This window comes from Anneissia japonica, unplaced genomic scaffold, assembly GCF_011630105.1.
Source record: "Anneissia japonica isolate Jap-2015-1 unplaced genomic scaffold, ASM1163010v1 scaffold3174_len352767_cov145, whole genome shotgun sequence".
NCBI lineage: Eukaryota > Metazoa > Echinodermata > Crinoidea > Comatulida > Comatulidae > Anneissia > Anneissia japonica.
In genome coordinates, this window is record NW_022695265.1 from 184,879 (window position 1) to 199,793 (window position 14,915).

A 14,915-nucleotide genomic window follows, 5' to 3' on the forward strand; every position below is an offset into this window, starting at 1 on the left:
CTTGTAAATTTGTTTGTCTTTTCGATACATCATTAGGCTGTGTAGGCCTACTGTGAATGTTTTTCATTTCTGGTCACTAGTTAGGCTGCAATCCTCTACTGTTGGAGCCTGTTTACTGTCGTTTACTGGGCTCCTGGATTTTGGGTTGGAGGGTCATCAGACAGTTGTTGGGATTTTTCTGATGTTTGACAGGTGTCAGGCATTTGCGTTTGGGGGCACTCCACCTTGCCACTGGAACGAGACAACAGTTGATTGCTTGATGAAGTGTTGCTGATAATGCATTACATATTTGCACTTGTATATCACATTAATTTGTTTAAGGAAAATTTAATTACATAAACACAGTATAAAGTTTATTACAAACCAGATTAAATTATTCAAACAATCAGCAAAATTTGAAAATATAAAAATGTGTCCTGAAGAATTCTTTCTAAAATAGGTGTTTTATAAATATCCTATGAAATGAATTAACTGAATATGTTTGTAAATAAATAGAAAACACTAAATTTATGAATAAATAGAATTAATAAACCAATTACACAAGACTCATTATAGGACGAAAAGCACACATCACATAAAAATAGACAGTATTTGTCTACTGCAGCTCTTCATTCTGTCCTTATACAGTATATTGTACAGTGCTGTATGTTATTTAATGCATCTTCGCTTGTATGTCCAGTTATAGTAATCCAATTACTAAAATTGTATTCAATTGGAGGAAATGTATTGCAGATATCAGTGCTCAAACCTAACGTATATACTCGCGTATAAGGTGACCAGTGTATAAGACGAATCCCGAGTTTGAGAAGATTTTTGTGTGTCGGGCGTATAAGATGACCCTCTGTTTCATGGTCAGAATTTCTACCTTTTTCTTTTTTGCTTTCTATGGTCCTGAAAAAAAATGGAGCCAAATGTGAGTCTAATCTTCCAAACAATACCATTTTATGGGTTTTTAAATGTTCATCAAAATCCTATTTCTCCGTATTTGCATTCATCCATACCAACATTTAGTTGCTTCATTGCAGTAGTAAATGTGCCTATTACGGACGATCCGCACATAAGACAAACATGGTTTAAAAAATCTAAAATTTGTATATTGTGCGTATAAGACAACCCCCTGTTTTTCAATCGTAATTTTCTATTTTAAGCCTGTCTCATATGCAAGTATATCCGGTATGTATATACAGTACATTGTTTTATATGCTACTTTCAACTATTATTATGTTCTTCCTCTGGACATTTGAATTCTTTTTTTTTTTTCAGTTTGGTTTTCATATAAAAGGCGGTATGGAGCATAGGTGCGGTCTTTATGTTTCAAGGGTAAGCATTTCTTTAAGCGTAAGAAATAATTTTGTGTAAATAATATAAATTGACAACTCTTTTGTCTCTTGATGTATTGTTTAAACCAAGAACTACTGCAGTATTAACAATTTAATAATTGTTAAGGATTGAATTATTTTTTTTTTAATTCTCTTTTTTGACAGTTTCTGTTTCAGTCGGCTAATCTGGTGGTAGCCGCTGTGTGTGCGCTGAACCGTGGAGATCTCTAGGTCCCCTGTTCAATTTTTATTGCTGCCTCTTCTTTTGTTTCAGCTGGAGAGCTGAAATACAAGTTACCATAGCGCACCGTCTTTCGGATGAGACATTTTAGCCATTGGTACCGTGTGCATTTATGGCCCATGTGCCTGTTAACGAACACAGTACACTCTTTGGAAAAGAGTAGGGGATAGATTTAAGGTGGGGGGTGGGCTGGCCCGGCCCCGGCCCCCCCTTTCGGGACGTAAAAAAGGAAAAAAAAGGAAAAAAAGATAGAAGAAGAAAAAAATGATAGACCAGAACGCCTCAAATGTTATTTTCGGGTGTCTAGAACACAAAAGTTTCAGGGGAATGCCCCCAGACCCCCTAGGATGGTGTTGTCTCGTCGGCCCAACTTTTGGCCCCCCCCCCCCATTTTGAACATCTTTGGATCCGCCCCTGCAATCACCACCAGAAGGACCCCACTGGAAATAGTCTTCTTTTAGACTTTTGTAGACTACCCTTGGTGTTTACACTGAATAAATCCAATCCAATCTCTCTCTCTCTCTCAGCCTCACATATAGTTTAAATTTGCACTCATACTCTGGCTATGGCTGTTGGAAATAAAATAACCCTGATACTGGGCCTGCCACACGTTTTTTTATTTGCAGACACTTGATACAACAATACAGTATTTAAATGCTTGGAAAAGTGCTGCGGAGCTTATACAATTTTTGGAGGCTTCAGTGGGGCGCTTATTCGATAGCAGCGCTCATTTAAGAGTGGCGCTTATAAAAAATATTGGCATAGCACTTTCCATGCCCGTTCCTATGTTACATTTCTCACATATTCCTGTAGTTCAGAAGGCCTATCATAGGTACCGTCCTACGTCATCTTAAATTAACGTTTATCAATAAAGGCTTGGTCTGTATATTGTGCTATTTATTCATCTTAACAATATACATTGCATTTAAAACTTTGTTTCTCAAAGTGTTCCATTACATCGTGTCAGGATTCAATATTTCGACATTAATTATGTCATCATAAACGGTTCCATTACACACGGTGTAAAATATACTCTTGATTAAGCACAGCGGCACTTATTCAAGAGTGGCGTTTAGCGGGAAAAAATATCAGGTTTGGTGCAGCGCTTATTCAAGCATTATGGTAGTGGATTTATCAGCACAATGGGTGACGTCCAATATAATTCCCCCATCGGTTGGAGAGCCAGCTAGATAGTAATTTATTTTACTTTTTGGTAATCATGCTGGCTCTTGGGAGAAACATAACACTATCTTTTTATAATTTTTTCTTTTTGTATATATTTAATATAAACAAAGTGAAATAAATAAAATTAATGAGTAAATAATTATATACCAATACATTGCTACACAATAAAAAGAACAACATGATTTTGTAATTAAAATCTTTAAAAGACCGCTCGGAAACCCAGAAAGTGCATTTCCAGGCATCTATGAACCCAACCAAAAATGATTAAATGTGCTCCACCTGCATTTAAACTCCAGCCTCTTATTTTGAAAACTTTTGAATCTTCGACCTTTACAAAATAGTTCTTGTACAAGAATGACTGTGTATCCACCATAATCATGTGGGCAATGGCATTAGGGATCCTGTTGGCCCAGAAGGCAACGTAACAGTGGAGTGGATGCAGACTACCTCATCCCCACCTTGGCTGAAGTAGTCTACTAGTTTTTTCTAAGGCACTAATATAGTTTTTGTTATTTTGGCTCTTGAAAATCCTGTAGGTTCTGCAAGACTCAAATGCATACCGTGTGGGCTTGAGAGTTGGTGATTTAATCTTAACTGTTAATGGCTACGACTTTACTGACTTGGATCATGATGCGGTAAGCAGCTAAGGTTGGGAGATCCTGTAAGCTAGGATACTAATGATTCTTTTTACCATTTAGATGCAAGAAATACATATTTCACATAATATATAATACTATGTTACTCACAAATGGGGACATTACATTTTAAAAAAAAATGTATTAAAAAAACCTTAGTTGCTACAGAAATTTTGCCGAATTACGGACCTGCAGAAAGAGAGAAAAATGCGACGGAAATAGGTATTTATCACAAAAAGTATCTGTTAAAAGTTAGTTGTGACATCATCACTTTCATTTGCAAGTAATTTTACTATCCCAGATTATGTAGTAATTTGATGTAGTGCCTGCTATTTTTTGCATCTCGTTCGCAAAAGCTCGCAGATGGGGTTTTGCATTGTCAGTGTTTTCCCGAAGCCTTTTTAGCCGTCTATTTTTTTTTATTTTGGCTCTTGAAATCCTGTAGGGTCTGCAAGGTTCCAATGCTTACCGTGTAGATTTAAGAGTTGGCGATTTAATCTTAACTTTGAAATTAACTGCCCAACCGATAAAACTTCTGTTTGTAAAATAAAAAAAAACCCTACCGATTAAGCCTATAGGTAGTCTTTTGACGGGGAAATATGTGAAATTGTATGTTTTTATATCATATCTTTTACTATTGGAATGAGTTTCGCTATGGCATCATTGATGCTCTCGTTAATGTAGGTTACGTTGTATTGTCTTTTGTACTTGTGAATTTGTGTTTTGTGTATTGTTAAACGATTTTACTACATCGAGGTTTTCATTTTACAAGTTCATTGGGGTTTCATAAAAGGTCCTTTTCTTTTTTCTTTTTTAATTTTATTTGTAAATTGATTTGGTGATGAGTAAAGAATAGATTGGAATAGATTTTGATAAATCTTCACATTTTTTTCACATTTTTATTCTCCTTGTAGTTTTTGATGTTTATTTTTTAAACATTTATTGGCATTGAACATGTAATGTGGTGTTTATGGAAATATCTTTTCTTACTTTTAAATCTTGATAATATTTTATGTATTACATATGTGCAGCTAATGAGTAATGTTGGCCTGTAACCTAAATACTACAAAACAGCTGGGTGGCTGACCTATGAAGCAATTATTGACAAGTTAAGACCCTATAGAAAATATAAGCCTAAGGAGCCATTATTTAAAAAAAAAAATGTTTAGGAAATAATAGTCCCATTGGCTTCTATTTTCTATATGGTCTTCAGAACCTGACTATAATTGCATACTGTAATAGTTTGAATACCAATATCATTATTAACAATAATATATAATTATTTGTTATATTTCTTAATACTGTATTATTATTATTTATTTAAGCACGTAAACAGTTGGTCGAGTAATGTTCTATACTGCTTATGAATCAAGTATCTTATTTTATTAATATTAGTACTTGAGAATATTAGTCCACTTTTTATTTCATTGTTAATATCATATTGTGGCTCAATTTACCACTTTCTAATGTTTCTATCCATTCTCAGCAAGTCAGCAAGAACATAAATTGTCTAATGTTATGGCATAATCCCTTCTTTAGTTTCATGTGGCAGCTATAATTTACGATATTATAAGTAGAAAGTGAGAGCTAGAGAGTCTTAATGCTTAAGTATCAGTTACATATTTTCACATTATATCCTTTGTGTTTTTATTGCGGATAATATGGCAGTGGTGTTGATGTCAAATGAGCATGCATGATATCTGTAGTCATTGCTTCACATAGAATTGTGCTGTCTCTTTACATCAGTTGGTTTTGTGTATTTATTTATTTATTTATTTATTTGTCTTTTCTACCGGTTATAAGTATATATTTAATTTATTTTAAAAGGGACCCACTGTTGAAAGCTTTGCTTGTCGTGGTTTTTCCTTTTCCACCAATTGTAAATTTGCTATGAAAAAAGGAAATGTGGAATAAATTGATGATTGATTGATTATTATTGTAATCAAAAAATTTGCAAGAAATAACATGTATAATTATTTGATTTATATGGGTTAGTTTTATATTTAAGTTTCTGGAACCTAATAAATTTAAAACATGTATAATGATATAATGATATAATTTATGGTTAAAAGAACATACAGCACATAAAATATGCCTGTTTTAATTGTAAATTTGTAGGCCTATATATCACAGCTTAAAATCAGATAGTGATAATTGTGCTCATCCTTTCTTATATTTCTTTAATAGGCTGTTCAGGTTTTGAAAGAAAGCAGAGAAATAGAAATGCAACTGAAGTACTTTCCTTATGGTAAGTTTTTGTTTTTTGTTTTTCTTTATAAAAAACTGTATTATTAACCAATAATTTTAGATATCATAGATGGTTTATCCGTAGATTATACAGAATAAACTAAATGCTTGTTCTTCGCCAGTGTGTCGCTGCTTTTTCCATTTTCTACGTCTCTTCTTTGGAAAATGCTCTAATGAGCATATCTGCATTATTTCTGCCTACTCGTCTAATCTGGTCAACTCGTACTATCAGTACACTTTTTTTACTTCCTTTGTTTGTGCTGCCTACCACTCACTCTCCTTCATAGTCTGAACTTTGAATCTCATGAATTCTCTTCCATCTTTTTTTTCTCCATTCATTCTTTAACATAAAGACTGTCTAACTCTCATTAATAACAAGTTCTTTTTAATCTCTCTAGCCTAATAGTAATTGTTGCTTTTGCAGGGCCTTATTATAAGTTTCGCTTTGTCCTGCACCATCTATTTTAGTAAAATGTTGAACAGTTAAATTCCTTTGAAACACATTTCTAGTGAAAAGTGCAACTAATAAAAACATGGTAATGCGAGCATTGGCAGGTGGGCGGAGCTTATAACGAAGATCACCAACAAAAGTTGAAGTTGACCTTCCTGTGAGCTACAGCGCATGCTTCGAAAGAAGTAAACAACACACCACGAAAGCATGGAAAAATTATGGTAAAGCCTCAAGCATCTCTCGCCCATAATTTCCTGCGGACGAGCGATCAAACCAACGAAGAGGTCAATTTGGGTCACTGACGGATCATGACTAACACGGTATTGCGTTGCAGCTGAAAAGTGTACCACAAAACACTTGTTTTCTGAATGCCAACCCTGTAACGAATGTGTGTTAAAGCACATGTTTTTAGCACGCATTTTTAACCATGTTTTGTTTTTTGGCCCGTTTCTGTTTGGAAAAAACATGTGTTTTTTAATAACTGTTTAAAAACACATGTTTTTATGCTCAGCATTTTTATGTGATATTTTGGTCAATGAGGTAAAATAAGAAGACTATTGTAAGAGTTATGTTTTTTGTCTGATTGTTTTTTGTTGTCTAATAATGAAACCTCTGAATATGCAAAAGACAAATACTGAGATATTTTAATATTTTTTCCAGGGTATGACAAATTATGTAGAATGTCAGAAATGCAACAGAAGAGACTGGACTACCAAGAGTACATGGAAAATAAATAAATAAATTATGAAAATGCATATGATTACTAGGTTGACCTATCTAGAAGTCGACGATTTCTTCACACTATTGGTAATCACCATGTATAGAAGATAGATTTTTCGCATGCTGAATGTCATCTCTAGAATGTTGATTGTCGCTTCTTATATGAAGTTTGTCAACATTTGAAAGACCTTGGAAATTTTGCTATTAAACTTTGAACCTGTTCTGTGGATTCACTTCACTATATAAAATGCCATGACTGATCTGTATGTGTATGTGTTTTTTTATTTATTAAAACTTCAAATAGCAATACTAAACAAGTTATATTAAAATTTGCAGCTCTGCTTGTTCAGGCATTCTAATTGTCAGCTACTATGTCATCTCTGGATGAGAAATTTACAACCAATCACAGAATGAATAGCTCAGGCTTTGTACCTTCAAGCATTGAAGGATGAAGTGTTGCTTACCAAAATTAACAATTAGAATACAATAGTACTTTAACAGTCTTTTTTCTTTTATATATTAATTTAATTATTGAACAGTATTTAAGAATGGTAGTTCTAGCATTGTGGCCTCAAAGAGGCTGCCCTCAATATAAATATAGGTCTATTTACTAGCTTTAAAAAGTAGAGCAATAAAATGTATGAAATACTGATTTTTTTTTTACATTTACATTATCATCCATTTTAGCTTTCAAAAGTAAGATATAAGTTAAAGGAAAATTGAGCATGTGATGAAAGCTATAGTATAGTATTTGTATCATAATGGTGTTGTATTATATGTATTGCAATAATTTTTAGTTGGTTGCTGTATTTTTTTCAAATTGTATTTATTCTTCATACATTTTAAAAAAAGGAAAATGGAATTGTTATGTGATTTTGATTGATTACAAAATCAATGTAGATAATAAGAGGCTTGAGTAAATTCAGCTTTCAGTATTACACCAGCCTCACTTGCAAACTCCTCATGTGTGCAAATTTTACTTTGCGATGCATCAGCAATATCAATTCATGGTTTGATGTTTTGCCTTATCTGACAAATAAACCGATAAACCATGTACGTGCATTAAACCCGGGTACTCGCTCCATTGTATGACAACGCGACGCCTTTTGCTGATAGTTGTTAGCAGTCTGAATGAATCGTCATAAAAAACTATCCATTGCGCGCACGTCTTCCTGTTGCATTCTTTATAGAATCGCTTCTGCCTACGACCGCCGGGCATCATGAGTGCCTGGCTTAAGCTCAGCCAAAAGCAGGTGATTGTCTATAACTGAATATGTATTAATTAGGAGATGTTAATTGGTCAGAAAAATGTAGGTGTGATGTCACATCAACGAGAATGCACGTGGCGAATGATGTGACCAGTAAATGGCCAATGAAAGTGTGAAGTTCTTAGTATTGCACCTTTCACCATTTTTGAAAAGCTGTAACAACTACACTGTGAAGCAGGAATCTGATAGCTGAATCCACTTATGTGCTTTAGTTTTATTGTTTGTAGTGTTTACATTGTAAGTAGTGGGGATCCAGGGGGTCTCGGGATATCCAAGACAGAAAAGCAACCAATAAATTTCTCTGTGAATGCTGCATAAACATCATTTTTAATCCAAGTGCCTGATTTCAATCTAGAGGTTTCTATTAAATTTGCTCCATCCAAAGTGTGTGACTGAGGTGTTAAGTGGGTGTATCCCCCGCCCCCACCATCGCCTCCTCTGGAATTCCAACCACTGTGTAATGCCTGTATTTTGATGTTAGATGATGTGGTTTCACCTTGATGTTATTTATAGATTTCACAATTGTGTATTAGAGGTTTAGATTTTAATAAAACAAATTATAAATTTGCAAATTTTGGTTGTATTAATTTTTTGTTGAAACATATAGGCAGTGGAATTTTTTATATTCATATTTTTATGTTTTTAATATATACACACAAAATAGAAATTACAGCAAATATGTATTTGTAAATGTTCACACAGTAAATAAAATTTGAATTAGGTTAGCACTGTGAGTGTAATAATAAACAAATATGTAAATAATAACAGCACTCAAATTTGAACATGTAATTTCGCTGATCGTTCATTTACATATGCATATACAGTATATGCATGTATATAATAAAATATAAAATAAATAAGTGAATATATACATTATATAATGTATTAAATATAGATTATGGTTGCTCCTCTCTCAAGATAATCAGCAGATAGTATATCATCCTGACCCAATTGACAATTGAAGTGTAAAAAGTGGACATAATTTATACTAGGCATGTCTCAGTTTATGCTATAGCATCTTTCTTATTGACACAGGCAAATGCCATAATGTGAACTTTGTCATCTCATCATGGGGAGGAGTGAATTGCCAATAAACATAAGGCCCATTATTAGTGATCTTTATGATGTTGATGTTATTTCCTTGTTTCATTGTTGATATTACACTAACACAGTTCTAGGAATTATTGGCAGCAACAATGATGTACTAGGTCCGTCTACCAGTAGGTCTTATTTTTCCTTATTTTCTCGCCCTGCAGTTGTATCTTGTGATGTTCATGTGGTTTTAACTGATCTCACAACAGAATTTTGCATAAATTGTTTTCATTTCGTTAAATTGCCACTAGCTTATATTCATTATGAACATCTTAATTTGCCAAAAAAAAAAAAACAGTGATGTATTTTAAATAGAAATCTCCAGCCTAGAGGGATGTCCATTTAAGGGCTTAGCCCTCTCTGACAGTATGGTAATAATTTCTGGCAGTGGACAGGGAGGGCAAACTGGTGCCTTTTGAAAATGAGACGACGACAGCAGCATCATCAGTAGCAACAATGACATGAAGTGCACATTCACTGCAGTACTTAAAGGCGCCAAAAAGGAGAAACATCACCAAACACTACTGTAAACCTTAAAATAGCCAGACATGAATCAGCACGCACACCACTGCACACATCACATTGACTACCAATTACTTGTTATTTATGCACAACTGCACTATTAACAAATCGCAATTCCCCCACAATTTCCTGAATACCGTCACAAATCAATATGCTATCAACAATCATATCAAAGTATACTACGCAGATAATTGCAGTCCTCATTTGAATCCATTACGATTCTATTTGTATTGGTAATCATGATTTCATAAAGTCAAGTCTGCTTTCAAGCTAGGTTCCTGATTTAATTTGTGGTGGAGAAATATCAGAGATTTGTACATAATACTCAATCATTGGCCCGATATTGGGTCAGGCGTCGGTGAAGTGCACCTGATATGTGGCCAATTTCACAAGAGATAATTACTTTGATTACTTTCCACATAAATTGAGTTAGTAAATATCATATGTGAAATCCCTGATAATTTATATATTGTGTCGTTATTTCATCTCGATGATCACATATTGTTTACAGAGAAATAAAAAAAAATGTAATCTTGCAGTTCCAAAATCTATACCTTTTATGGTTAATTTTAAAAGCATATGCAACACCAACAAAACAAATAATAAAATAAATAAGATATTTTAAAATCAAGTTTATTATTCAATATTCTAAGAGATAATATTCTATTTCTGTACCTCAATAAGATGCATTAAATTTGCATATAGAAAGATAAATTCAACCACACAACCCCACACCTTGTGAAATATAGAGCAATACTTGCATAAGAAGTGCAGTACTCGATATGTATACATATTGAAAAACTTCTTACAATATTTCCTAAATTGTTGCACTTCAATATGTAAAATGGAATGAACATTTCATATTTCCAAAAAAATTCTTATTGACATTAATCTATACATGAAATCAAACACTTAATGATATTTTATATTTAGTTGGTTGACCTCAAAATTTATAGAATTTGAAGGCCAGCAAAAATAATATGAAGTCAATGTTGTAAAAAGTGGCTTTTTGTACCCAGTACCATTATATGTCAACTTAAACCATAATCGTAGATACTGCAAGTACAATATCAGTGGCGGCTCAAGAAATTGGCCGACAGAGGGGTCCAAACCAAAAAGGGGACGCATAAAGTTAGGATGGCTCAAAAATTGTGTTTTAGACACAGTATTGGGGATTGTTTGAATTGGCAAATTAATAGTTCGAGTGTGATAACCTTGTCTTAACAATGAACGACACAGACTCAGGCTTGCGTACGATAAGGGAAAATTTAGCTCACACCTGCCGGAACCGCCACTGGTACAGTGGTTATGATATGTACAATTCATCTTACCATAAATAAAGATGCAGAAGACAAAATACCTAAATGAGTATACACAAATCATTCAAAAGTACATGTATGTTCATAAAATAAAAAATGAATGTATAAGGATATACAGCCATTTAAAAAATAAATAAATAAATAAATAAAAAAAACCTTAGAAATAAAATAAAATTATGAAATACTCATAATGTTATTTACTTTCAATAAAAAAAAAAAAAAAAAAAAAAACTTTAAAGATTGAAAACCTTTACAACATTACGTAATGTAAGATTTTGACTTTTCTGTCCTTCACATTTGACCCTTTACCTTTTTACAGCCCGTTCTCAGACCAATATGTCTGAGAACAGTACATTTTATGATAATCTATTCATTATAATCCTTACAACAACCAGATAAATGGTGGTGAAAAAATAGACTTCAAAGCTTTACAAACATTTCACTACATAAGTTCTTTCATATGCTGACAGAAATGTAATGGTGCAAATACTAAACTATAGGTATATAGTATTATAAACATCTGTAAAATGGCGAGAAAAATGCTTAATTGTTGAAAGCTATGAAAATACACTCCATATACCTTGTAGGGGCAGATCCAGAGAAAATAAAGGTAGGGAGGCCATATGGCGTGCAAAGCACTATACACTGGAAAGGGGTAATGTTTGAGATTTTTGTTAATAGAACGTCTTGGCTCCTGCCACACTCATCCTGATATGCTCCTGCTTGCCTATACTGTATATCTCTCACAAACATGTGCCTATAGCAACCTTTACATGTTTTATATAAATAATTCAGTTAATAAATCAATTTTCTATTTTAATGCACTATCCATAAGAATAAAATGAACATCAGTTACACCACAAAATTTGACCGATGATAATACAAACATTACAAAACAATGCAATACTATAAGGGCCAAAAGAAGAATAATATTGAAGCAATGAGAAATCCTATAAACTAAAACATGTTTCTACCCAACTTCCATAATGATATGTTCCTTGTGATTTGGGCCTGGTGGAGGTTAAAATGATTTGATAATTCTACAGTATGGCATATAATTATATTTCTTAACCATCCTTTCTCCTCTCTGTCATTTGAAACACCTACTGTACATCAAGTAGAAAATTGTTGTTATACCAACAGAGCTCTTTTACTTATTTGTCTATCAACAAATTCTTTCAAAAAATGAATGAGGACATTAAGGGAAAAAGCTTTTTGAGGTGAAAATTAAATTATGAGCACAAGTCTATTTTCCTCTCTAATTTTCACATTTTACCAATCATTATTGACTAAATCATTTACAGTACTAAAAACTGGTATGAAGGCTTCAAAGTAGTAGTAAATTATAGCAAAACAAAGCATCATTTCTCTAACACTTTTCTCAATAGATTTATTTGCTACCATACATGTACAGTATCAGACATTATTGTGAGTTGCGTGTTTATATAAGAAAGTCTATATACAATTCTAATAAATATTTCCTGGAATTAAGCAGATATATTTTACTATAAGGCACCCCTTCTGCATATCTATTTTGGCATCTCCATTCCAGGAAAAAAGTGTTTAATATAGTAAAAAAAATTGTGTGAAGATAACTAGAATTTGAAATATACAGTAAACAATTGCTAAGTATAACTTCAGTTTAGTTTTGACATAGTTCAGTGTATTGGCACACTGATATACTGACCTTCCTTTTACAAACAGTGATTAGGAGGTGTGTGAAGATTGTTTCCCCCCCCCACCTCCACCCACCCACCTACCACCCAAAAAAAGTAGCTCTTGTACTAGAAATGTTTAAAGGAAAAATAATTACGGTCATTCGATCACCTCATTATTATCACCCCACCCATAAGTCATCCTCATATTTAAAAACTGCTAGATACTCCGCTGCTTACAAATGACCCAACGTGCCCTTCATTTTAGTAGAATTCCTAAGTAAATCGAACACTACATTATATAGGATGCAGTGATGTATCTTAGAGTATTCACATAGGGGTGCTGATTGGAATAAGGGCATGTTAAAGCTTAAAGTGGAGAGCCAAATATTGAGAGCTGATATAGCAGTTAGCTTGTAAAATAAATTGATAAGATTTTTAACTATCTGAGTGTAAGATTTTACTCAGTAAATTTCCAGTGAGAATTGCTTGGGGAGTGGGGGGGGGTGTGCAATATTTTTTTGTGGGGAAGAATATACCCCTAAGCACCTAGTGGGTGCCCCTGTAGATACGTCACTTACTGGTTGGTTAATACTAATAGTAATAATAAATGTGATTTAAATAGTATTTCACACACACAAAAAAACAGGTCACAAAAACACTATTCTAGACATATTCTGATAATAACGTAGTGTGTAAAAACCAAATTCAACATCACGCAATACATAAGGTGAACAGCTTTGGAAATATCAAGGGCTATCTGATTTTAACTACTGGTTTAAAACAGCTATTGGTGGTATGTCTAAAACAAGCACAGATATTTTTAAGACACCAAAACTTGCTATCTAATTTAAAATGGTTTCCTCTTAAAATGCTACGTTCACCACCAAATTCTCTGGAAGACGTGTTATTCTAGCAGCCCTAATTACTGGCTTCTTAAACTCTGTCGATTAGAAAACAACTTTTATGACAATGTATTTCAGATATGTAAAACACTATACTGTTACTAGAGCGTATAATAATTTGGCCATCAGCAGGCTAGAATGTAATTGTATAACAACACAGATTACTTTATGTGTAATTCTTTTATTCTTAGAAAGATTATGTTCCAAGATCAGTGGAATCCAACTTAAGAGTGCACATCAATATTATTATTACTACCTATCATATTGAAACCAGGTGAAATTTCATCAAAAATACATTTCTTCAAAATTTCTACACTGTAGCTACAGTGCTTTCAGTGCAATCGTAGTGTGTGGCAGCCCCCACGCAATCGGGAAGGTTCCCCGATTAAACCGAACAATCAGCATCACCAAAAGCTGTTGGTGGTAGTGTGTAGCGGTTGTATGGAAACCATGCTTTATGCTTCATTGAAGCATGTACCATCATTGTAATTCTTTAAATTTTACGGAAAAAAGACCCAGTCAAAGCAGGGGCTTCAACCATACTATGAAGAATGCATAGATAGTCAATTTGTAATTTGTTCAAGAGGGCAGACTCCTTATTATTACATACGTGTACACTTCCAATTGGAATCCAAAGAACATTTTTCGGCTGTATTTGACCCATAGAATGTCATCTACCTTTAAAATGGACAACCATACTTGCGCCTACATGTAGACAGCAATATTAAGGAATGTTCATATACAGTGATATTGAAATTTAAAACAATTACCTTAAATAAGGTTTGACATTTTTACAAATTGGAATGTTATATAATTTGGATTTAATTAAGGGTGGGTTAAACACTATCTACTGAAATTTTCTGATTGCTAATATACTCAACGAGTCTGGACAACATACCTCAACAGAACATATAACAAACAAGAAAAAAAAACCCATGAATATAGTTATTAATGAAATATTAAATAATTCAAAAAATATGATGACATAACTCTCCCATTTTGGAAAGCTCTGCAATAGTTTGTACTATATCAGTGGGTAAATTACAGAAATTACATTTATATTTTACTGAATTTTTAAAGATTAATTTGCCTTACATATATGAGCTGGGCTCACCCTATACTAGGGGTGTGACAGGTATGAATTGGGAATGAATGTACCCTGATATTTTGCCTGTTAGTGTTATTAATTATTATGCCAGAAGTGCTATGTTTCCAACATTTTAAAATTCATAGTAAATTCCTCATTTAATAGATAGCAAAAATATATTAATTTGATATGAATGATAAGGAAACATAAAAAAAGTCATAAGAATTGAAAATTGCGTATGTATCATTACTAGTATCTTTTCACGAAGA

At 33.2% G+C, this 14,915-nt stretch overlaps 1 protein-coding gene across 1 annotated transcript in view; it reads left to right on the top strand.

Moving 5' to 3' along the window:
- The window catches only part of LOC117101455 (PDZ domain-containing protein 11-like), a 14,339-nt gene extending 5,697 nt beyond the window's left edge, over positions 1-8,642 (top strand). The window contains exons 4-7 of the mRNA XM_033241432.1: positions 1,264-1,320; positions 3,282-3,380; positions 5,568-5,628; positions 6,739-8,642. Of these exons, the coding sequence (XP_033097323.1) occupies positions 1,264-1,320; positions 3,282-3,380; positions 5,568-5,628; positions 6,739-6,815 (294 nt within the window). The 3' untranslated portion in view covers positions 6,816-8,642. The remainder of the gene's footprint in view (positions 1-1,263; positions 1,321-3,281; positions 3,381-5,567; positions 5,629-6,738) is intronic.
- The last annotated feature ends 6,273 nt before the right edge of the window (positions 8,643-14,915 follow it).